The 24,235-nt window shown below is 41.1% G+C and overlaps 1 protein-coding gene across 1 annotated transcript in view; it reads right to left on the bottom strand.

Annotated features, from left to right (window-relative positions):
- Positions 1-24,235, bottom strand: part of FILIP1 (filamin A interacting protein 1) — a 112,594-nt gene that overhangs the window by 44,951 nt on the left and 43,408 nt on the right. Inside the window, exons 3-5 of the mRNA XM_009895755.1 lie at positions 21,317-21,595; positions 2,807-2,980; positions 525-703 (exon numbers count right to left, since the gene is read on the bottom strand). Of these exons, the coding sequence (XP_009894057.1) occupies positions 525-703; positions 2,807-2,980; positions 21,317-21,589 (626 nt within the window). The 5' untranslated portion in view covers positions 21,590-21,595. The remainder of the gene's footprint in view (positions 1-524; positions 704-2,806; positions 2,981-21,316; positions 21,596-24,235) is intronic.

The following is a 24,235-nucleotide window of genomic DNA, read 5'->3' as shown; positions in this document are numbered from 1 at the left end:
ATCTTGCCTGAGGCATGTGCCTTCAAAAGTATGAAAAATAATGCAAATGGTTTGTGACTTTGCAAGCTTAAACGTGAAGGGCATGGCAAAATCCCTACCACTTGTGTGCCAGTATCCTGATGTGTGTTGTGGTTTTCCTTACCCCATCCTCCCACTGTGACAAACAGTGCCCCGTCCTTCACAAAATGTGGTGCTTAGTTGAGCAAGCCAGCCCCAACCTTAGCCAACATAAATAACATCTGATCAAAAGCTACCAGGAGGTGAACCCAAAACGGGCACGAGTAATTCAAAACAAATTCACTTCTTAATTCAAGCGCACGCTACAGGAACGTTCAGTGGTATTCCTCCAGCTCTAGACTTGCACAGTAATGTACTTACTAATAACATGAGCGTACCAACATTTACAAATGGTTTACACATGAGTTTAGTGCCATTTAAACACAGAAAATACCAGACTGTGTCAGTGCTAAACCGACAAGCACTGGGACACTGGGGATACTCTTTGCACCGTCTCAGGTACTCACCTCTCCCGCTCCTGTTCCAAGAGGTTGGTAAAGTCATCACTCTTGTTCATGTAATCTGTGTGTTTATGTTTCTCATTTTCTAGCTCATAAACTGTGCGGCGATGGCACTTTTCTGCCAACAGGAGCTGTTCCAGCATGCGCCGATATGTCTCTTTCTGCTTTTCTTCAAGTCTGTCCAGCTGGATTGTAGGAAAGGAGAATAGACTGTTTTAAAGGTCTCCTTGCTTACTTCATCTGATTTATTAACGAACAATGTTGTGTTTGGTAAATGCAAGTCCCATAATTTTATGTCTCGGGCTTTACATAAAGCAGTGACTAGAAATAAGAGTAACTGTCCTGTAAAAGTAATGATTTCTTTGGACAACGTGTTTGCAATGAACATTTGCACAGTTCTCACATACACAGAGGACAGAACTTCGTTTAGTTTTAGGGTAACAAATGATATTGTTGCAGTGCAGAATTTCCCCTGTGGTGAGGTGCTGTGCACACTTTCCTCATTTCATGTGGGAAAAGCTGTAGCAAATGCCAGGGCAGAATACATGCCCTCAGACACCGGGAGCCTGAGTTCATGCACTTATATGGGAACCAGACACCTACACGTGGAGTGTAAGGTGTAAAATCAAGGCTGAAATTCAAGCTATGCATCTTCAACACACCTGTAGGACTGCTGAGCTAAAAGTTAGGTTCAGCATAGATTCAGTTTTACATTACCAAATAAATATCGTTTTAAGCCTTAGAGTTTTCCCCTCAGCCCCCTTTTTGACAGAAATTTCTCATTCTTTATTATCAACACTTTACCTTTTTTGTTTTCTGGTTGTTTTTTTAAATTAATTTAATATGCCAATTATTATTCAAATAAACACTAAGGCCGAGGAGGTGTGTCTGAAATGTTGCCATGGCACACCGAAGCCACCACAGCTACTCATGTTCCTCCTTTCACTGTTCCTTGAGAGCAGATGACAAACTCCGTCCTTCTCCCCACCGAAGCAGCCCACAGCCCTGGTGCTTCTCTGCTTGCCTGCCCCCAGCACAGCTGCTGGCAGAGCCTGCTCTGCCCACCCCCGGCCCCTGCCTTTGTGGGAACAGCATCTTCCTCTGCCCCAGCTATGCCCGGCAGTTGCTATTTCACAGAGTGCCTCCGCAAATGGAGGGAAATAAGAGAGCAGGAGGACCATGGTGATTTGCTCTCAAGAAGTTGACCATGACAGTCAAAGTGAAACAGTCAAAAGGGGCCAGGTTGGATTCAGCCTTTGAGAGTAGATCTTTTGCACTTATGAAATTTTGTCATCATCCTGTTTTAGCTCCAACATAACCCCTGTAGACCTACACACGACAAAAGTTTTACACTGAGGTCCCCATCAAATTATCAGCTTCTTCAGACAAAAAGCCCTGCTAAACTCTTTTAACATTGCTAAACAGTATTTCATGCACGGTCTCACATGCTAATGTTTGCTTTCCTTATTTATTATCATCCCCAAAATTCCAGAAGATGCTTTAATGAGAATACACAGTATAAAGGTATCCTGTGGCAGGCAAAAGTCCTGGTGAAAAAATTAAATGTTCTAATAGGAGGAACTATGAAGATTTGGACAGGCACTACAGTATATTATATTGGACGCTGTTGCATGCTCTTTCTCCATACCCTGGACTGTTATGAAACTATAAACATGAGCAGTGGCTGCTTATTTTGGCGTTCACACTGGCCTCAGATATTCCCAGGTCTATTCTACATTAATTTATTTCTTAGATTTTAAAGCAAGGGATCAAGTCCTACAAGTCTCCTTTAGGGGCTGAACTGACTTTGCAGTTCTAGAGCTTAAGTGACGTAAAATGATTATGTATTTATAATCCCATAAATATTGTCAAAGTCAATCTCTGAAGGTCATCTTTTCCTAACTACCCAAATGATATTGTTCTAGTATGCCAAGAAAATCAGAAAGTGCTTACCAGTGCTGTGAGCAATAGAAGTTGGAGCCTACAATTGAAAAGAATTTAAAAAACAGAAATGTAACACCCAAAGATTTTGTTCTCGCTTAATGGCACCAGCCCTAAAGACCATACAAGCTCTCTATTGTTCGTGCTCAAACCCAGGGATTTTGCTTACAATTTATCCTGTGATTGAGTGAACAAGAATATTCAATTCTTCTTCAATTTCTTGTCATTTGTACAAGCGCTGTATTATCCTCTTGTGTGTTTTGCACACATGCGAAGTATGTGAAGTCTCACTTCTGGTTAGGATTCGCCCTGCGCAGACATAATGGTGTAAATCAAGAAGTTATTACCTCTGAAATTGGTTTCTCATAGACGTCTTCCCCTATAGACTTTTCTTGGGCAAGGATGGCGTCCCTGTGTAGCACTCGGAGCACGTTCTCTGGAGCCGCAGACCCGTAATGAGCTTCTAAAACTTCAGGTTTTGTTTTCTCTGTCTTCAGCATGTGGATCACATCCTCCCTTGCCTGTAACATAGCAAATCGGTACCATAAGCCAACCTATTTACCAACATGGAAAACAAGGAAAATAGGGGCATTTCATACATGCAGACTGCATACATAAAAATAGAATAAATTAGAAGATGCTGGGCTGCCAATGAAAATGTAAAAGTCTTTGGGAGATACCAGAGTAAACACGATCTGCACAATCTGCATGTTGTCCTTTCAGGCATTAATTAATCTATTCCTGCCTGTTGTTACATTTGAATGCTATGATTTTTTACCTGGGTTGCAAATATAGCCAGGGAACTTCATTACTCTTCATATCCTTCCTCTTATTCACTGCCCATGCTGTTCCCTGACGGGGGTAAGGACATAAGTAGAACAAGCAGCACAAGTGCGCTGTATTAATATTTCTCAGACAGCCTCAAATCAAGCATTTCCTCGTTGTTCCCTACCTGACTTTGTGACTAAATGTTTTCTTCAAGCAACTCTTAAAATAAAGTTTTCTAACTCTTGTTTGTTTAAACAAAACCCTAGACGTGTTGCAGACCCCGGCTAACTGGCATAACTGGCGGCAGACCCGAAGATGCTGAGCGGTCTCCCAGCAGTGGAGGAATGCTGCTGACGCTGGAGCTGGGGGCGTACCTGGGAGCAGTGGTGCTCGTGTGGCCAAGAGGAGTGCAGGTCCCAAGTCCTGCTCCCTGCCCTGGGCAGGAGCCCCCAGTTTCAGGCAGCACGAGCAGGCATCTGGGCATAAGACTGCTCTGCAAAGCCACCTGGCTATGAAGAAGGGGCATTTTAGGGCTATGCTGTGGACAAACACTTAATCCCAAGCTCTGTTTCTAATGATGCTTGCCAATGTCTATTAAGCCATCTGTAAAATGGGGGCAGAGTACTTGCTTGTCCTTCAAGGCAGGTTTAGAAGGCCATGATCCAGGGAGGGGCTGTAAAAGGTACAAGTTTTTGGTGGGCACAAGGGATTTTCCCAGATTTCCCATTTCTCCCACAAGCCCAAAGGGATGGGGGGCAGAAGGTACAGGCACCAATTTTTCTCTCGCCTGCCCTTCTGGCACTCAACCTATGTGAGCTTGGGAAGCAAATTAAGGGCTAAGGAAAGGTTCAGATATTTTAGGAAAAACCCCTTACAAATCCTGCCCTATGTAAGCAATGACTGTTTAGGATTTATGAACTGACCAATGCTTCATGCTTTTCCACAGTGTTTATAATGGCATTCTGTATTATCTCTGTAACAAATCTTAAATCTTTACCCAATACCACAGAGGCATCGCAGCTCTACAAACCCACCTGCTTTTAAAATGAGCGAGGAAATAATTTCAGGAAACAGCAAAGACCTTTAATCTTTTTTTTTTTTTTTTTTTTAAATAAAATAGAGTAACATGAAAATAAAACAAAAAATTAACTTCAGGCAAAGATCATGCCACCCAGTTGAGGACTAGTCCATTTATAAACAGCTAGCTGTAGGAGCTTACAATGCATTTTGTAACCTTAAGTAAAAGCTGTGGACAAGTCTGCAAGATACAAAATACAGACCGGAATTGTATTAATCTTTTTTCAGCATAAGTGTGGGAAAGGTGCATCACTCATGGATGTCAAAACTACAAGTGAATTATGTGGGTTAGTCCCAAAGAGTGCCAAGAGAGCCTGTACACCTCACTACATCATGTCCTGAGAACACATCACTCTCAGTATAGGAAAAATGTTTTTTAGGAAAGTTTTAGACAGGTTCAAGAATATATAATTTTTATATCCCTGTGGAAATAACAGTTATCTTGCCGCCTTTGTTACTATGAAGCCAATGCTTCTATACTAAAAAAAAAAAAAAAAGGCGTTAAAAAGGATAGCATGGGAGTTGTAGAATATGTATAAATATCACCATTTTATGACGTGTTGTCTTAGGCCTTTCTAGGAGGAGAAAGCTTTTGGGCCATACGTGCATCCTGCCCCAATGAAGGAATTCTGTGTCCTGCTGTGTGCCTCGCAGGAGGTGCCCTGTGCCACAGGAGTGGTCCCAGAGAGCACTGTACAAAGGGGGCACCCAAAATGGCAGGATGAGGGTGCAGCCTTCTTCCACCCTATGGACCAAGGACCACAACCCTAGGCTGTTCGGGAGGGGAGGAAGATGAATTCATTCTCTCCTGTTGAAGCTGTTGGGCCCCGGGGCGGCATAATTAAACATTGTCAGGGCTGGGCAGAGCAAAGAGACAATTCGGCCTTGGTGATTTAACACTGTGACTTGGGAGAGCAAAGAGCTGGACTCCAGTCCCGGCAATGGTTATTTAATACAGTAATAGTTGACAGAGGGACTGAACGCTGCTCTTCTGAGCGAGTGCCCCAGCCCCTGTCCAGTTGTGCACTGCTGTGCATGCTTTCCTTCCAGTCTCGTTAGTGTTTAATCATTAGTGATTAAAATGGAGCAAATTTAGCAGGGGGGAATGAGAGTCCCTGAAACAGCTTATAACCTGCCAGCTAAGAAAGGTTTCTGGAAGCTGAGGGTTTGGGTCCCCCAAGAACCAGAGGGAGGCGAACCAGGGGAGCAGATGATGCTGAACGGAGGAACCGGCACCCCAAGCAGGAAAGAAGGTACCCAAGCTCAGTTAAGAGCTTTGAAGGAAACCCTTATTTGTGGCTTTGTCTTTAATAGGAAACAGTAACATGCTTAGCTCCAGGGGACAGAGCAGGGTTGTCAGCCCTGAAAACTGCTCACTGCATCCCAAGGGGCCGGTACCCAGCCCGGGGGACAGGCTGGGTGGCACCATTCCCAGGGTGCAGGCAGCTCCCTGCTCGCGTCCCCCTTCTTGGGCACCCCACATACTGCAGGCACTCGGGCTCTGGATCGCATTAGCGTGGCAAGGTGCCTTCTGCCTTTTCTGGGTTTGGCCACTGCTCCTATCGTTATCTTTTCAAGGGTATCAGCTAATTCACCAAGTACTCTTGTTTCCATGGACTTATGATAACAGTTTGTGAAAAGCAAACTAACAAACAGACAGGCAGGTTGCTAGGAAGCATTGGATCAAAAAAGGGGCCTTGTGCTAATAATAAACTGGAGAGAAATTTGCTTTTTATTTGGTCGGCAACAATCCCCAGCATAGGAAGATTCTGAAGTGCAGCTAGCCTAGGTCAGAGAGGGGCCCAGGCAACATCCTAACCTCTCATCAGCCTCAGGATTTGCAAACTCCAGTTAGTCTCTCTGAAACTCCTTTGGATAAATGTAGAGGGAAGGAGCTGAAACAGCAGGCCTGTGTAACTCGTGATTTCATGTTTCTTCCAGATGACTAATTTTCCACTGAAACAACTAGAGGAGAGCTCACGTGTAGAGGTTTTTTTTCAATGTATAGTGAACAACTGTTGTGATATTAAACTGCAGAATGCAGACCATTTTCAGACAACAAGTCAGAATAATCCTGTGGAGGAACACCTGAGCTAGTTCAACAAATGTTGAACTGGGAAGAGGTACAAGAGGCTCAAAGTTGGGGGTCCTCGCTAAGAAGAGAGAATCATACCGGCAAGCTGTTTCTATTGATGGACATCTACTGTAGGTGCCTCCCTTGTCTCAAAACACAATGGTGTTTAGCATAAATCATAAGCTAGGAGACAAACACAAGGAAGAGATTTCAAATTGGAAATAAACTTGTATATAAATCCCAGAGGAAAGTTGTTAGCTGTTTTGGTTGAAGAAACATGGTGTTTGGCACAGGAAAGCCATCTCTCAAGTCCTTTTTTGTTGTTTTGTTGGTGCTCTGATGAGAGAGAATATTCAGGCATGAGAAGACCACAGATTGCAACAGCTTGTAACACAATGAAAGTTATTTGCGTAAGTCCAGAAGACTTCAATTAGTCAGAGAAGCTCTTTAAAGTCAAGATACAGAATTTAGAAAACACATACATTTACTTTTATTGTTTTTTCATTACTTAAATTGTCCTACAGAAAACTCCAAGCTAGCTAGCTAGCTATACTGTTCATATTGTGGGTTTTTTAAAATAAACAGACTTTTCTGTTAATAAAGTGCTCCTAAATACCTGATTCTCTAACAGTAAGAGCAATGAAGACAGATTAATGAAGAGGTCACTTTTACCTCTTAGAAATACTCTCAAGGCAAGAAACACAGAAGGCCAGATATGTTGAGCGGTATTTTTCCACACTCACTTTTTCCAGGAGCAAAGCCTGCTTAGAGACTCCCTGTCCATCAAACTCATAGAACCATAGAACAGCCCACATTGGAAGGGACCTCAAAAGATCATCTGGTCCAACTTTTCGTGGGAAAGGAAGTGTAAATGAGATCATCTAGCACTCTGTCCTTGAAAACTTCCAGTGATGGGGACCACATCCACATCCATGGGGAGGTTGTTGCCATGATTGATTGTTCCCACTGTAAAAAAATGTCTTTCTTATGTTGAGATGTAACCTCTCCCAGTGCAATTTGTACCCCATTGCCCCTTGTCTTCTCCATGTGGCTCCTTGTGAAGCGAGAGCCTCCATCTTCTTCAAAGCTGCCCTTTAAGTACTGGAATACTGTGATGGGGTCCCCCCCAGCCTTCTCTTCTCCAGGGACAAAAGACCCAATTCCTTCAGTCTTTCCTCATGGGGCAGGTTCTCCATCCCTTTGATCATCTTCATGGCCTTCCTTCGGACTTTCTCCAGCCTGTCTGCATCTTTATTGAATTGTGGGGACTAGAACTGGACACAGTATCTGGTTAACTCCTTCAGCTGTCCCTGCTGATAGAGGGACTGCAAAGTTGAACTGTGTCTAAGCCTTGTTTTATGCTTACTGGAGGTGCCAAATTCTAAAGGCTGATGGCCTCAGATCTTGAGTATGTCCATGGAGGGGCTGAAGTGCCTTGGATCACTGCTGTCCTGCACAGCTTTGCCTGCTCTTCTTTACTTCCTCTCTACTACCCAGTGATTAGTGGACTTAACATGTGGTGTCTGCTTTTCTACCTGGCAAATATGAATTCCCCAAGAAAATGCTCCCCTCCCCTCAGGACTGCATGCTAGCCACCCAGCTGGAAGGCCACTCTTTGCAGGGTTACCCTGAAATGCTCACTTTTTGGCAGAATAAAAGAGAAGGGCTTTCTTTTGCTCGTTGGCTTGAGCAGAGCAGGGGTCTGAGTTCCAAACTCAGCTTTACTATGTGCCTAGTAAAATATTTAAATGATATAGAAAGGATGTAAAGAGGTCCCTGTATAAAACTGAAACCATTTAGGAAACAATAGCATGATTCTGCTGCTTGTAAAAGGGGACCGGCAGCCTAGCAACCAAATTCTTGGTCAATGGAAATACTGTTACACAAGCCCAGCATTCGAACGTGCTTCCTCCTTGTGCCCTGCCCTGCCAATTTACTACAGCCCTCTCTCCCCATTCCCACAGTCTTTGGCCTCTCCCGTGAGACTGCTAACAAAACTCAGCACCCACTAAACAGGGAATATTTGCCACAGCCCATTTGTCACCTGGGAAATGGGACTGAGCTGATCAAACTCATTTCATGTAAGGCACCTAGTAAATTGGAAAAAAAAAAAAATCAGTTGTATTCAAGATGGGCTGAATGGAGTCAAAGTAATCACTGTCAGATGAGAGTAAAATCCAATTCAAAATGTTTTGCCAGTACATCTCCTAAACTTTTTTCTTGTATTTTTTTTTGTAAGTCGCCTTCTGGCAATTCACAATGTGCCTCTCTTTAAATCAGTTACCAGTAACTATTTCCTTCATAGCTCCATGTTTGGACCCATCTAAAATACATCTAACTACTTCAGAGCAATCTAAATACTTCAATAACATGATGACAATCCTCTCGATTAGTTGAAAACATTTTTTGAAAATTCAGGAGCAGGAGCAGAAAATGCTATATTTGGAAGACCTGATATTTCCAGCTTTTGACTATTTTCTAATTGTCATGACACCTTGTTATGCTTGCACAAGTGGAAGCACCAGGTAATAGAGGTTCAATGGTTATGAAGTCATATTTTTCTTACTAGTGATTAATGGCAAGAAATAACTATCAAACCGCAGACAGGAACCTTTCCTTCTACTTGTGGTGTTGTTACTTGCATTTCACAGAGTTCAGGTTATTTATAGTGCAACAGCTGCTCTGTACTGCATCAGAAACTAGATAAGGTCACAGGTTCTCCGTGTAATGTTGTGATCTTACCAACGGCTGATTTCCTAAATTCCAGTAGAATTTACAAATCTTTCACCTAGAGCTAACAAACATCACACTCAAGGCATCCTTCTGAGGGAAATCAGGAGGATGTTCTCACACTGCTTTCTGCACTATCCAGGACAAGCTTATGCTGTGTTGCTGCCAGGGCAGGAATAGTCTTGTCTCTGAAAATTCCTGTTAGAGACCTCAGAGAGTCAATATCATGTCTTCATTTAGTTTACGTTCATGAAGAAAGCATCTTCAAGCAGGTGTACTTGAAAAACTGTATCTGCAAAACTTTCTTAACACTAATCTACTAATCTATGTTTAAACTCAGTAACTTCCCTTCTTTTCTTACATTAGGAGGAAATTCAAATAATTAAGAGGAAAGTGCACTTTCTTCATTTTGTGTCATGTTATTATGAATATGATTAGAGAAAGTAATAAAAACTATCCCTGCCTGCTGGAATGACAGTTTTGCTAAAGGCCTGATTCCTCAATCTATCCCTACATACCACTACAAGGATTGGGTAGCAATTTGTCTTCCAGGTCAGGTGTACTTAGTGTACAAAGCATGCTTCAAAGCTGGGAGTTTAGATGCTCTACTGCATATTGCATCACACAAAGCTCCTTTTTGCTAAAAACTGAAGAAATATTTTTCTTTCCTGTACCAGATATCTGAAGTAGCCTTGTTTATATCATTCACTCAGTGATTCTTGCCATGCAAAATGCTGGCTAACATCATGTAGATATAGTTTTTCTTGCGAGGAAGACTCTATGTACAGCAAAGTCTTTTTCTTGCCTTTCATCTTAGCATAATTTCCTAATACCTGAAACCGTGGAATTCACTTGCGCAAATTTCTTTTAACATTTCTGGACTTGGGTCTATGTACGTGATTTACTTTGGAGGTAAAGAGATGACTTCAGTGATGAAAAGTGACCATTAGTGGTTTTGTAAAAAGTTTAGTGAAATATATCTAAAAATACAAGTGATCCTTCATGTCTGGGAATATGAAAGAGAATTGTCCTGTCTTCTCCACACTGTACAGAACTTTCTAGCCTTGTATGAAGGCTTTGGAGCTATACAGTGTATTTCATTTTGTTGTGCTTTATCTTACCATGATAACACAGAAAGTCTTCCTAAAATCAATACTGGAGGAGAGGCACATGATAGACTAGCTCATCCACTGCACAAACGCTCTGAAGTGGCTCCAGAAGAATTACATCAGAGATTAATTTGGCCTCTTATGTTTAAAAAAGTCCACGCTAAATATTGCAGAGCTGAGGAGAAGCAGCACTAAGCAATGTATTACTTCTTACAGCAAGCTTCGAAACAGATCAAATGAGCACTAGAAGACATCTGTCTGTTATTTCCTGCCCACACAGCTTTGTTCTGCTTTATTGCCAGAGAGCTCCATGGATGATGTCACTTTTTTTCTGAAGAAAACAGGCCACCAGAGCCTTTCACTGACATAATTAATTATCTGTAGTCTGGGCCACAGCCAGAAAATTCCCATGGCAAGGGCCCGAGAAGTATTAACTCCACACTGCTTGATGTTTTCAGAATTATTAGGGTACGGGATATCCTGTCTTGTCTTTTCACACTGAAGAGTGCTTTGCTCGATATTATCGAACCATGGGGCAGTTACTTCAGCATACAGAATTACAGTGTCATGATCCAGTCAGCACAGGGAGACCAATGCGAGGGGTCACTGTCAGTTATGCACACGAATCTGTATGTCAGGATATGCTCTTCATGCTTAAGCAATGCATCACAATGGCTAAACCCGCTGGTTTGGGTTTGCTGTATCTAGTCATATAGTTTACGTCTCAGCCAACGTTAACCATATAATAATATTTTGCACATGACCTGAAGCCTGGCAGCAAGCAGAGACCACAGGTTGATCCAACTAGCCAGCAGGGAGAGGAAGGAACATCTGTTAAAACACCTTTTTGGACACCTGAGCAGGAAGAATCATTAACAACAGAGCAGGAATTTTTCACAGTTCGGGGCTGGTATGTGTCTGCTGGGATGCAGTGTGCATCCTAACAAAAGAGCTAATTACCAAAGCAGCTCTCTGGCTTTCCTCTGACCAGCACTAATCACCACAATGCTTGCAAAGGCAGAGGAGAGCTCCCTGGTTCAGGTACTCCAAATCAGATGTGAAAACCCAAATGACTAAGTCCCTATTCTGTTTTATTCATGCTAAAGAAATGATCTGCAGCTTTCCATATCCCAGGTGAATGGCCAATCACAAGCTACTGTAGCAGTATAGGAAGTCATTAAAATCGCAGCACATTTCCCACACATTGATGAGTTTCTGTATTGCTGGAGTTGTGTAGTAAGTTGTAGTGTTGCTTTTGTAACCACAACTTATTTTGTGATCAGTTGGCATCTTTTTAAGAAGAAAAAAAGATGACTCATGAAAGGGTAATAACAGAAAAAAACAGTTCTTTTCCTCTATCCTGTGTTATCATTTGCCCCTTAGTCTTACATTAACCAGTCTGGACCAAGACTCAAGAGATCAGTGTTCTGTTCATGGACCTCTTTCTTGTGCTTCACACATAAAATTAACCTCACCATGCTCCAATTTCCATTCCATAAAGGAAATAATACTTTCCACAAATGCGGGTAGATTTAATTCATAAGTATATATGATATCTAGGTACTAACGCTACGAATACTACGAAAAAATATGGCACTCTGATATCAATACAGTTGTTCTCCTATTAATTTTCCCCCATTCATTATATTCTTTTATTTACTCCATGTTTATGTACTTCTACACTGTCATCCAATTCATTGAAATCCATTGGAAACTAAAAAAGTTCTTCATCAGAGGTGTAACTCAGGTTGTCTAAATTGCTCTTCAAAAGTGCTTCATTGACTGTATAAGGAATGGAAGCATTCAAAATTAGGTGCTCTGACCTGAACTTCAGGGAGGCACTTGAAGCTGCTGGCATAGTAAGTACCCCCTCTCCAAGAGGAACAAACCTACCCAGGTATTTTTTTCCACGCTGATCTAGCTGCTTTCTGACAGGAATGAGCACGCATGGAGCGGGACGGAATGAGAGACAAGCTGGTGCCAGCGGGACCATAGCTGTCAGGATGACAAAATTCAGAGGAAATCCTTCTGCCTCCTCTGTGGAGACACCAGCATAACTCAGAGTGGGATACCAAGAGACATAAGTGTGTATACATGTGTAATAAACTGTATACACAACTTTCTCTTGTCCAAGCATTTTGTTGGCTTAAACAAGCTGGTTTTCAGTGCTCTGCGCTACACGGATGTGCTTTCAAGTTACTGATGACTGATGAATGGGCAAGAACAGTAGGAACGCATTACAGCAAGCACTCACCAGCGTAGCAAATTATTTGAACAGAGGAGTTGTCAGAGGAAATGAGGGAAGTGGCATGAACTCTTAGAGTGAAGAAACTTAGAGAGGGAGGACAAGGAAAGGTGCAGAGTGAGAGCTCTTGGTCATGCCCCTGATGCCCTCACAGCCTCCTGCTGTCCCTGAAATGCCTCTGATACTCCTCAATGTCTGTCCTACCCCTCGCCTTCCCAAAGCCCCACTTGGACATCCTCTCCCCTCTCCATCCTTCCATTGCATTCCCAGGAACAACTCTGAAGCCCTTCAAAATGTCATTTTGCCTGAACTGCTGAGAATGCCTGAGCCAATATCAGGGGAACAGGTTTTCGTTATGAAGCTGGCCACATCAATACTTCTGTTTCTGATTTGTTTAAACTTGAAGGTAACAAGTGCCTGGAAGTTACCATGCACTTGAGTTAGTCAGTTCCACTCATTTTGCTGGCATGGAAGGATTGGTGCTAGGTTTTTTGCAAAGAAAAGCAATCATTTCCAGGATAAGAAAGACTTCTCTTGCAAAATCCAAACCGTTCCTGTCTCAGGAAAGGACTTCCCTTCATAGTGTCTCAGCAGTGCATCATTTTGGGTGCTACATGTGCACAGCCCTCAGAATAAGTCACTGAGCTCCTTTTATTTTGGTTGTCACACAAAATTCTACACCAAGGCCAGCAATTTCTTAAAGATGAGGCAAAACACAGGATGTTCAGTAGGGTCAGCAGTTTTCTATGTGAAAATGTTACATTTCTCTCATTTTAGTCAACCAATAGGTGGAGCCTTTAACCCTAGAAACAAGACACTTTCTCAGATAGCCATGTTCTCACAATTATTATATAACGACTTATATTTGCTTTTATTAAAGCTCATTTTGGATGGAAAATAATCTGTTTTGCTCTCAAGAGCTTATCTGATCCTCAGCTGGAGAACAGGAGACACAAACTTAATAAATACACAACTGGGGCGGCAAAGTTAATAAAAACAGACTCAGCTACAACTGCAATGTTAAATTAACAGCTGGTGACTCAGAGTACTGGACAGCATTATGACAAATAAGACATATGCTCATTGCAAGCTCTCCCAAGAATCCCAGATATTTTAAAGCCAGAGAGTCCATGCATGTAGCATTTATTGCAAAAGGGTTGGCTGTGTCCTCTCCCACAGAGTGAGCCTTCTCTCAAGAAAATGAGAAAAGATACAAGGTTTCTCATTACTGTTGCACTGAGTATACAATTTCTATTAAGCAAATGAGAAAAAAAAAAAAAGAGTCAAATGACATCAGTTGATTAAAATTATTTTTAAAAGATTGCAAAGGAGGATTGGTTAAAGACACTGATCCCAATGGGAACAAGACCAAAACTTAAGAGTTGATCGGGTGCAGTTCTTACTCTTCTGTTTTGGACAGAAGACCAAGAATTTTATATATTTTTTTTAAAACCAAGCTGCTGATACTCTTCCCTCCACTCTAGATGAGATGTTCAGTGGATCGGAGACACCTGCCAATTATTCCTCTCTCTTCTGACCCTCCAAGCCTAAATAACATGATAGATGTAGCTCTGTTAAGTACAGCTCAGGCATTAAGAGAGAAGAATGTTAAAATGTCTTTGTGAAAGGGGTTTCAGCCTACAGCTGTCCAGTGACAGTGACATTTTATTGAGGATAATTACTTTAAAAAACATATAATTCTAAAGCAATTTTATTACCAAAGAGATGGCTATCATCACAATGGTTGATAGTGCCTCTGCCCTTCATTTCAGAGGGAGCAGGAAATTGCCTGAATAGCACAATTTAACTGTATATGAGTATACTGTCTTATCTTTTCTTTCTTTTCTTTTTTTTTTTTTTTTCTCTCATAAAACAGCAGGGTTCTATTTTAAAATTCATTATTCTGGGACTTGCTAGACAAACCCTGCTCACCTGCCATGATATCTCTGGCACTTCGCACAGCAATGATTGCAAGCTACAGAAAAAAAATACTATTCTGGACAAAATTAATCTCTGGATATAAATTATTCAATGAAAATAAAAGTGAGCATTTGTGGTCTGAAGTCTATCCTAACAATTTTTTTGACCTGCAAAAGCCTGCTTCACCAGGAAAACACAAACAAAAAACCAATGGGTTGGTCAGAGGGGAGAGAATTTTTTAACTCATTGTACTGACATTCTTACCCCAGACATTTTTAGGGATTTTTTTAGGCTCTCATTTTGCTACAGCGTGGATACCATCTTTCTCTTCATTGTCTTGCCCTTTCCAAATCTGTACCTTGGCTCCATTTATCACTGTCTTATTTCCCTTATTCCTTACACTCTTTTTCTTCTATTGCCCAACCTCTTTCCTCTCATTCCATTCTCCTTAAGTCACCTCTCCCTCCTCACATTAACCCTATCTTCTCTTTTCCCCTGTAGCTCTGTACATGCCAAAGTTTTTCTCTTGGGGAATTTGAATTTCATCTGTATGATATGCTCAGAAAATCCTAAACTATTTCAATCTAATTAACAAGACTTCTCAGTTATAAACACTTACACAAAACTACTCTACATGCGCTTTTTTCTGACTTTAGCTGTTCTTTTCACTCTGGATTCTCTTTAGCTTCTCAAACTGTGAGATTTTGCTAATGACCATTTGGAAACTTCTGCTCTTCACTCTGTTATGTACTCTTTCATCTGGTGCCGAGGCATCTTGTCACAACTTTCTCTTCTGACTTTAATATTACCCAAAAGAAACACATCTGGTTTCCACCCACCTATCTATCCCATATTCCTCACTTGAGCTTTCAGGCAGTTCAATATTTAATAATATTAATGCAAGAGTATCAAGAAAGGCACAGAAGAAAAAATGTAGGAGTTTGTATGGTGTTTTTAACTATGCAATACCTGGGTGGATATCACAATGTTGTTTCAACATCTCAGGAAAGTCAAGTTTGAAACAAAAGCAATTCAAAGCATTACATGAAGGTTTGCACATGGCAGCTTGAGGAAAAAGAGACAGAGAGAAAAACATCACAACTACAGCTACAGAGTCAAACTCTCTCGCTTGTATTAATCAAGTGATGGGAAGGCCAAGTAAAGCCATATCAGCAAATAAAAGGAAATATTAAACCCAATGTACAAGACACCAGTGAGCCCTCTCTTACTGCATCATGTTCAGGTCCAGCTACAGACATTAAGAAAGATGAATCCAGGGTGTAGCTGGCACTGATCAAGGGGTGATGGGAGATGTGGAAAGCCTGTGTTGCTAGAGGAAACTAAAAGGACAAGGCATGGCTAGCACAGCAAAACAAAGGCTTAGAGGGTGTGAGACCGCTGTCTATAAACACATTAAACAGTAGGAAGAGAGGCTTTTCAAAGTAGGATCAGTGTATAGCACAATTTCATAAAGGTTTCGCTAGACATAATTACAATTGTCCTAGAAATTAAAAGAGAGAAATTTACTAAACAATAAAGCTTTTCAATTCTGGAACTGTTTTCCAATAAGAGTAGTCAAGGTGAATGACCCACCTAGGCTTAAAACACAGCTTAATAAATTCATGACAAAGGTTAAATGAAGTGGTTGCCTAAAGAATTAGCTTCTGCGACTTGATTTACAGCAGATCTGCTACAATTTTATCTCCAGATTTTCAGGAAAATGGGTCAGTTAATCCATCTGCAGTATGAGGAGGAGGAAAGCCTGAGTTAGGAAATGAAAAAAGGTAGAACAAGGAAGAAGGTCGCAACTAGAGAAATAAAGGAGAAGGGAAGGAAAGCTAAAGAAAGAGGGAAAGTTAGCTCTTAGGAAAGAGAACAGAAAAGAACGATTATAGAATAAAATGCATTAATAAAATATGTAGCTATACAAAAAGGAAAGAAAGTAGAAAGCAGAAAAATGGAAACAGTAAAGAATTTTCCTTTCCTTTACATTTACAAAGCTTACTTTTCTGATAGAAAGACAGATGGCAAAATACTAAAATACCTTTAAAAATATTAGAACACAATGGGTAGTATATCACCTATAGCCGTGTGGGTACCTGTTAATTGAGTTTGTTAAGAGCAAGGATTTCCCTAGTGGGAGGATGTACAGCCACTGTTAGCTAAATGTTTCATAAAGACCTTATCAGAAAGAACAAAACACACAGCCCTCACCTACCTACCCAGGTCAAGAAGGAAGTCTTGCAGCCCACCTGAAGTTCATCCTGGTTCTGTTGGATGAGAGATCCCACAATTACCCTATTTCAACCATCAGCAACCAGCTCCCCGTACTTGCACCACAACAACCCTTCCTGCAGCTGATCAAGCCACCAGTGCAATCTGCAGTTTGGTAATCAGTGGCACAAATGCCATTAACCTTCTAACCCCAGTCTTAATCCTGGAATAATGTTTTCACTAGCAACCTCATCAGAGAGACCAAATCAAACTGGACACAACGAGAAGTGTTGGCTTCCAGCCAGGGCCAGAGATACAGGGGGAACACACCTTGCCATGGGGTGCGTTGGCTGCTGCTCCCCAGACAAGGGGAGACATCATTCCCAGGGAATTATTGCTCTGACACCTTGTGTGAGCACTCAAATTAACCATTAAATGTAGTCTTAAATAAATACAGATTAAAGGAAAGGGCTTCTCTGACAGTGGAGTCATTTGGTCTCTCCCCTTGAAGGAGGGATGCTATGCAAATAGATTTACCTCTGAATGTCTGCTACACAGTGTTTCCCTTCAAAAGTCATTCCAAGCCCAGTGTTACATTAGACCATTTGGAAGTCTGAAGGCTTCTCAGGAATTGTGACTTGCGATTAATCTATATCAAACTTGTATTTTATACATACTGTTCTCCAAGACATCATGTTTCACATATTTCCCATCCACATACTCAGCACTGCAGCAGAAGAAATGTACAGCTGGTACCTGAACACGTATTTCATTTACATCCCACACTGCTGCCCAGCTCTGAGGAGCAGAGTTCTGCTCCTCCACAGTGCCAGGCTCTCAGGAAGCATTTTCTTCTGCCCTAAAGTGTGCAAGGGACCTGAACAAGAACGGGTGACTGAGCTACAAGGGATGAGTGCCATTTCTGCACTGCAGAAACACAGTAAAACACAGGCTATAACAAAGACCTCGGGTGGAAAGGTTGCTTCTGTTTCAATTGGTATGAAATATAATAGGAAACTGTCTCCCAAGCTTAACTTGTCATCTAGTAATAGGCACAGAACCTGGCTAAGAAACAATTTTGCTTGAAAAACCCAATGATTTGTAGTGAGATACTGTCTTTGCAAAAGAACTTTTATTATTGTGTTGTTTTTTTTTCCAAACATGCAATAGAAGAGTCAATGGTAAACATGTATGAATACCGCTCCTCATTTCCTTGCAGCCCCTAATCAGGAAATGTTGAAAATCAGTGTTGGTATTTGCTGGCTGCTGCTCAGAAAGTGTACAGGGAATATATTCCTGCCAGGACAAATACATAGGCTGTTGGACAAAAGTCTGTGAACCACAAACAGGATTATATCTTCATTGTAAAGATGCACTCTGCCTGTGTTGCTCTGCAATTAATAACATCCACGTGTTGGTTTGACTGAAAGCACTGTAACTACCAGGGTGCCTTCATGGTCTGATTTATTCTCCTGGTGTTTGAAGTTTTCTTTTCAAATCAGTTTTGCAATATTTAAAAATTAGATATTTTTTTTCATATATAGGAAGAAATCCTTCATGGATTTTTTGTCCCTGTATATTCAATATGTGTTTAAAGACCATGTAATCACTGCTTTTTAATACGAGCAGTGAGATCTCACAAGAGAAAAGACACTCCACTGAGCTATAAGGCCTTTAAAATCAATTCCTGTCATCAGTTCGTTTGTTTGCCACCATCCTTCAGAGAGGTTGCACTTAAGAGCTCTCCTGCCATGTATATAGGGATACATTTTCATCTCTGCAGCTTCTGTATACTTTTTCTCCCCTTTTGTTTTCTTACAAAATAAGGCCTAGGCTATGGTGACCTCAGCCATTTATGAAAACCTTTCATTCTCTATGTTCAGTAAGTGCACAGGGCCCAGCCAGGAAATCTGACGACAGACGGGGCCCAGTCCAACTTGGCCCTAGCAGCCAAAGCACAGGCATGCTATCTGAGGTTATTATACTTTAACAACAACAACAACAAACGACATAAACATCACTGCTAGGGCATGTCTCCATGGTTTACTGCACGTAGGTCTTCAAAATGAAGACCTGGGAGGTCAAGTCCCAAAGTAAGGACTCAAGAGTGACACCGGCAGCAATGTGGCATGGGTCTACGTTTGCTATATTGTGAGATTATTTGACTAGTGAACTAAGCACACAAAGTATATGTATACATTACCAGTTTACCTTGCTAACCCCATGGTTGTGATGACCAGATTACTTTCAGTGGCTGAACTCACTGTTTGGGGTTTACAAGGCAGTGTCATCCTGCTCTGTGTTTGGTACTGCAGACATAAGATCTATCCTGCTCATGGCTGCTGAGTAAACAGTCATGGTATTTTATTCCCTATCTCCCTACAGGTACAGCCTGCTGTTCTTCGTAAAACAAAATCTTCTTACATATGCCTATATAATGTTTGCTTTGCTGGTATTGAGATGGCTTCAAAATAAACCCACAGTCTGATTTGTCAGTCCAACAAAACGCCAGCCAGCCACCAGAGATGTCCGAATGGATCTGAAAATGAAAAGCCACAAAATGACTCAGTGCATTAGGTCACTGTGACAGCCAGGAGGTAATACCAGAGTATTTACTTTGGCTGGAGTCCTCCTTGGCTCATCTTTGCTTGTAGCATCAAAGCCAGGCTCTCATCTCAAGCCAAAGTGCTGTAGCTTCCCCACTTCAGTAACGGTTCAACACAGGTACCAGGTAAATAACTAACCAAAACGGGGGGGGTGAAATTAAATTAAAAACCCCTATGGATTGAAAAGAATAATGATTCTCTTCCCTGCCTGGCAGTAAGAAGCAGAAGAACAAGCATGTTCTACAGCGTGGTTGTTCTCACAATCCTTCCGTGACACTGGGAAGCTGTAGCTGTGCCTAACATCTCTTTGAGGTCTGTATGTATGAATATCCCTAAAAGCTTTGTCCAGGACAATGGGAGTATCATCTTGGTGAGGATTTTCAGCCCATATTACAGTGCAAATGGCAGCCATCCCCACCATACCCATAGGAATAATGAGAACATGGGCACTCCTTTAAAGATTGTGTGACTCCCCTACAAAGTAAAAGACTACGGTGAAGAGCCACATTTCAGTCTATTGAACAGGAGAATTACTCAGAGATTAATAAAGACCAATTATTGCCACCCAGGAAACATTAGCGACTTTCTTCACCTCCCCTTTCCAGACCACAAAGGTGACTTCAGGATAAATCTTTCTGATCAACATGAGCATGATACATTTCTAATGAGGTTTGGCTCTATTCACCACTGAAGCTGCATGCTAGCTTCATCTTTTAGGAAATGACATATACAAGTTTTTGTATAAAGTAAAATGAAGCACTATAAAAATGGATACTGTTCTGTAATGATAAAAATTTTTTCCTTTGCAAAATTGCATTCAACAGATTTTCTTGCTTTTCTTCCACAGTTTTTCTCTGCAAAAATAACCATTCTCTGTCTTTGTGACAAAATTATTTAGTTTGAGTGCATATTTCCTGAAACTTGAAAGTAGTTTCTGACAAACTGGAGGTGAATTATGTACAGGATGATACTTAATGACACTTAATGAGATGAAATCTCAGAGTTGTGGTAATGGTGCAACTCAGGTGGCTCATATACCAAAGAAATTATCAAAACAATTGCTTCTTGTAATCAGATAAGATGATAAAAAATACAAAATTAAAGTAAAAATGTTATTAATGTAGGTTTCAGGGAAAAAGCAAAACCTTATATGAAATGCTAAATAATGATGCTTAACTAGAATAAAGGGATTGAGACCAGATGTTTTCACACAGGTTGGCCAGATTCTTTCTGCTTCTCCATAGGTTCAGTGAAAAATATCACTAAAGTGCAAACAAAAGAATGTATAAATTTGATGAGCAGTCCTACTGCAAAAGTGGATAAGTTTTGAAAAGTCAGAAGGCTTCATACTGACTTCTTGATATAGCATATTTCAGCTGCTTCTTTTGAAGTTCCCTGAAGGCTGACACTCCTGAGAGTTCAATGATTTATTAGCATTAAAAAGAATCCTCAAAACTGGATGGACATTTGGGGATTGCTTAAGCTCAAAATCAGGCTGTCTGCCATCAAGGGCTTACTACTAGGCTAAATAAACATGCAAAACAGGACAACTGAGAAAACTTTCAAGCAAGAACTACTCCAAGAAATAAAACTAATGGGTCTTTCCAAGGCAGGGAACGTACAGAGTGCCGGAGGCCAGGCAGGACAGGCAGAGCTTTGGCTGAGTCCTGAGCAACATCTGAATACACAGAAGGTCCAGGGGCCATCTTAAGTCCCTTTTCAGTATTACTGACTTGCAGACTTGTCTCTTGAATATTTGCATTAACAATTGTAATTACACTCGCTATATTTGCCTGTCTTTTGCTTCTGAACTGATTCCCCCTGTGGTCGTTTTGTGCCTCTTTTAAAGTGTTCAAGACCTGCAGATCCCCCTTTCTTTGTCAGTGCTAACAGGTGTTTATAATTTCTTTTGCTTTGGTAGCTAAGCTAGAGATGGTAAATAAAACAGTAATTAAAACTATGACTATCCTGTTAAACATCAACTACCACTGCTCTCTTCTTATGGTCCTTTGCCTTAAATGTGCATGTCCCTGTCAGTTGAGCCCTGTGCTTTTTGGATGACCTCAAAATAAATAGGTACATAGAAAATATAGTTTAAAAGATGTTTAATTTACCTGCAGTTCTCCTTCCATTATACTGAGGAGTTTTATCAAGTCCTCTTTAGAAAGCTCTATGGACTTCTTGTTCTTTCGTTCAGTAGGTCCAGGTGATTTTGAGTGCCTTTTGACAGTTGCTGAAACCATGACCTCATCTTCCTTCCGATGAGGTTTGTTCTTTTTCTTGGCATCCTCCTGAAGTTTTTCATTCTCTGTACGGCTGATGACAGGCTTGGAACTGGAGAAGTGCCCGTTAGACGAGCTTTCTCCACCTTGGTTTCGGGATCTCATCCCTACCTAGAAAGAAACAAACATAAAGATGCATTTATAAACAAAATTACTTACAAAAAGCTGCAGTGGAAATACTGCCTTTTGGAAGAATAACAATCTTCTGAAAACTGAAAAATACTGTCATGCTCAAGAGACAGTGGTAGAAAGCTCAACCACTTCAACAGCTCTGTGTGTGGCAGACAGTGAATCCAGGGCATTAATTATAAATTTAAGAGAGTCCTGAAGTAAAGGTAACCATCTTTTTCAGCATGCCAAGATGCTGATAAGAGTTTATATGTATGGAACTAAAAAGTGATGCAGGAAAATGGTAAAGAACATTTCCTTTTCCTTCAGTCATCATTTTGATCATTTGCAATTCTTCACTACAAAACAAAGCAGGTTATTAAGTAGATCTTATTTTAACATGAGGTTTACTTCAGAGACAGGAATGCAATTAAGTTTTAGAAAAGCATATTCCTTGAATATAAATCCTCCGTAAGAGTGGAGTGACAATGCATGACAAACAAAGATCACTATAGTTTCCCTGAGTGAAGCAATGGTTTTATTCCAGGTAATCAAGAAAAATGGGGAATGCAGACTCAATCAAGTGGTAAACTCCATCTTAAGCTAAACACTGCATGAAATTATTTAACAGTAAGTGCCATAAAGGAAAGTTGAAAACAAGTTTGAAAAAAGAACACAAAGGGCATGAAACCACTAAGAGGTAAACGGGCAAGATCAACGCAGCCCTTCCAGAAGATTCAGAGTTTCTCCAAAATGTCAGGTCATGGGTATTGAATGCTCACATCTCTGTCCTCTTGAGCACCTACACTGCACTCTCAGACTGTGTCTATCTTCGGGAATTAAACAGTGACAGCGTATGTTCCTGAGCTCTGGCACTTGACCTACTGTATTGCTAAATTTTTTAGTACGCTCCTTGGCACACTGCTGGTCCAGGCAAGCTACCACTCTCCCAACCTGTTCCTGGGCACAGTTCAGGAATTAACTCAGGCCAGGTCCAGATGCAGCCACCCTGTTCTGGAATAGAAGAGAGTTCAGTAGTATAAGCATGGCTGGATTGTACTATTTGACCCCAAAGACAGAAAGGGGACCCTGGGATTGTTTAGTTTACAAGTAATGTAGCCTTGGTGTCACACAAAACATAGCTGTGAAAATCATCCTTCCTGCGTATCATCCTCACCAAACAACAATCTTCTCTGATTCCCTCTGCTGAATGCCATTTAGCAGTATCAGGGAGATTTTATTGCGGCCTTCCAGTACCTAAAAGGGGCCTACAGGAGAGCTGGGGAAGGACTTTTTACTAGGGCATGTAGTGATAGGACAAGGGGGAATGGCTTTAAACTGGAAGAGGGCAGGTTTAGATTAAACATCAGGAAGAAGTTTTTCACTTTAAGGGTGGTGAGGCACTGGAACAGGTTGCCCAGAGAGGTTGTTGAGGCCCCGTCCCTGGAGGTGTTCAAGGCCAGGATGGATGTGGCAAGGGGGTTGGAACTCAATGATCTTCTAGGTCCTTTTCAACCTAAACCATTCTATGATTCTATGATTCTGTGAAATTAAACCATTTGCCCTCATCTTCAAATCTTTTCACAGTTCTTCTTTCTTACCTATCAGTCCTTTTCAAGTTGTCATCCACACAACACAGTCAACTAAAATTAACTTAATCTGCCTGTTTTCTTCTCCCATAAACATCTCACTCCTTTCTTCCCCCTTGACCCTACAGATTGGCCAGGGAGGTTGCTAGCCCTTAAAATACCATTTACCCTGTAAGGTCTCATCCTGTGTCACCGACTAAGGATGGCACAGAAGACAGCACGGGTTCATCAGTGTATATTTCATTACTTACCATTATTAAACAGATGTGCATAGGATACCTAGACATGTTTATATATGGACCCATATTACTATCCTGTTACCTTCCTATGTTATGTTGAAGTAGGTCTTTGTAATTATTTTCAGTGTTTAACTGTAGAAGACCTTGATTGTTGTTTGTAATCAAGATATTTGTCATACTCAATACAAAGGCAATAGTAAATTTAGGCTTGGTTCAGGGCCAAACTCAGATGTAAAAAGTAAGTTGGTCTCCTAAAAATTAGATTCTTCATCCCACCTGAAATAGCTTGTATAACAGACAAGGGAAACCATCAGGAGTTTATGTTGCCTTACTCCAATTTACTTTTGTATACAGTCATATTTTCTGGTACTTCAATTTTGTACTTAAATCCAGTTTACCCAAGATATTCTAAGAATACTAGAAAGCAAGATCTGCACAGAGAAATATCTTGCTTTAGATCAACTACAATTTGAGGAAACAGACTGAAGAATGCTGAAGAAGGGTCTGTATGTCTGAAACTTGCCCAGGTTTTATCTCAATAGATCTAATGAATAATATTCCACTGCTTCCAAATCTTTCCTCTCACTTAAATTCATCTCTGGATTTAGTTTGCAGCTTGTTCATTAGTCAAACAGATGCTTCTCAGCATCGCTAACATCACACACTTTTCTGATAAGGATCTCAGAGCAGGAATTCGCTAGTGATGGGGCAAAACCTAAAATACATTGACTAATCAGCTTGGCTAATGCAACACTGGGCCTGCTATGGCTTGCTACTTGCTTGACTCAGGCCAGTGTTATAAATCTCTTGCTCAC

The sequence above is a fragment of the Charadrius vociferus genome, unplaced genomic scaffold, assembly GCF_000708025.1.
Source record: "Charadrius vociferus isolate BGI_N301 unplaced genomic scaffold, ASM70802v2 scaffold362, whole genome shotgun sequence".
In the NCBI taxonomy this organism is placed as follows: domain Eukaryota; kingdom Metazoa; phylum Chordata; class Aves; order Charadriiformes; family Charadriidae; genus Charadrius; species Charadrius vociferus.
Note: the sequence above shows the minus strand (reverse complement) of the source record. Positions and strands in the feature narration are given on the sequence as shown.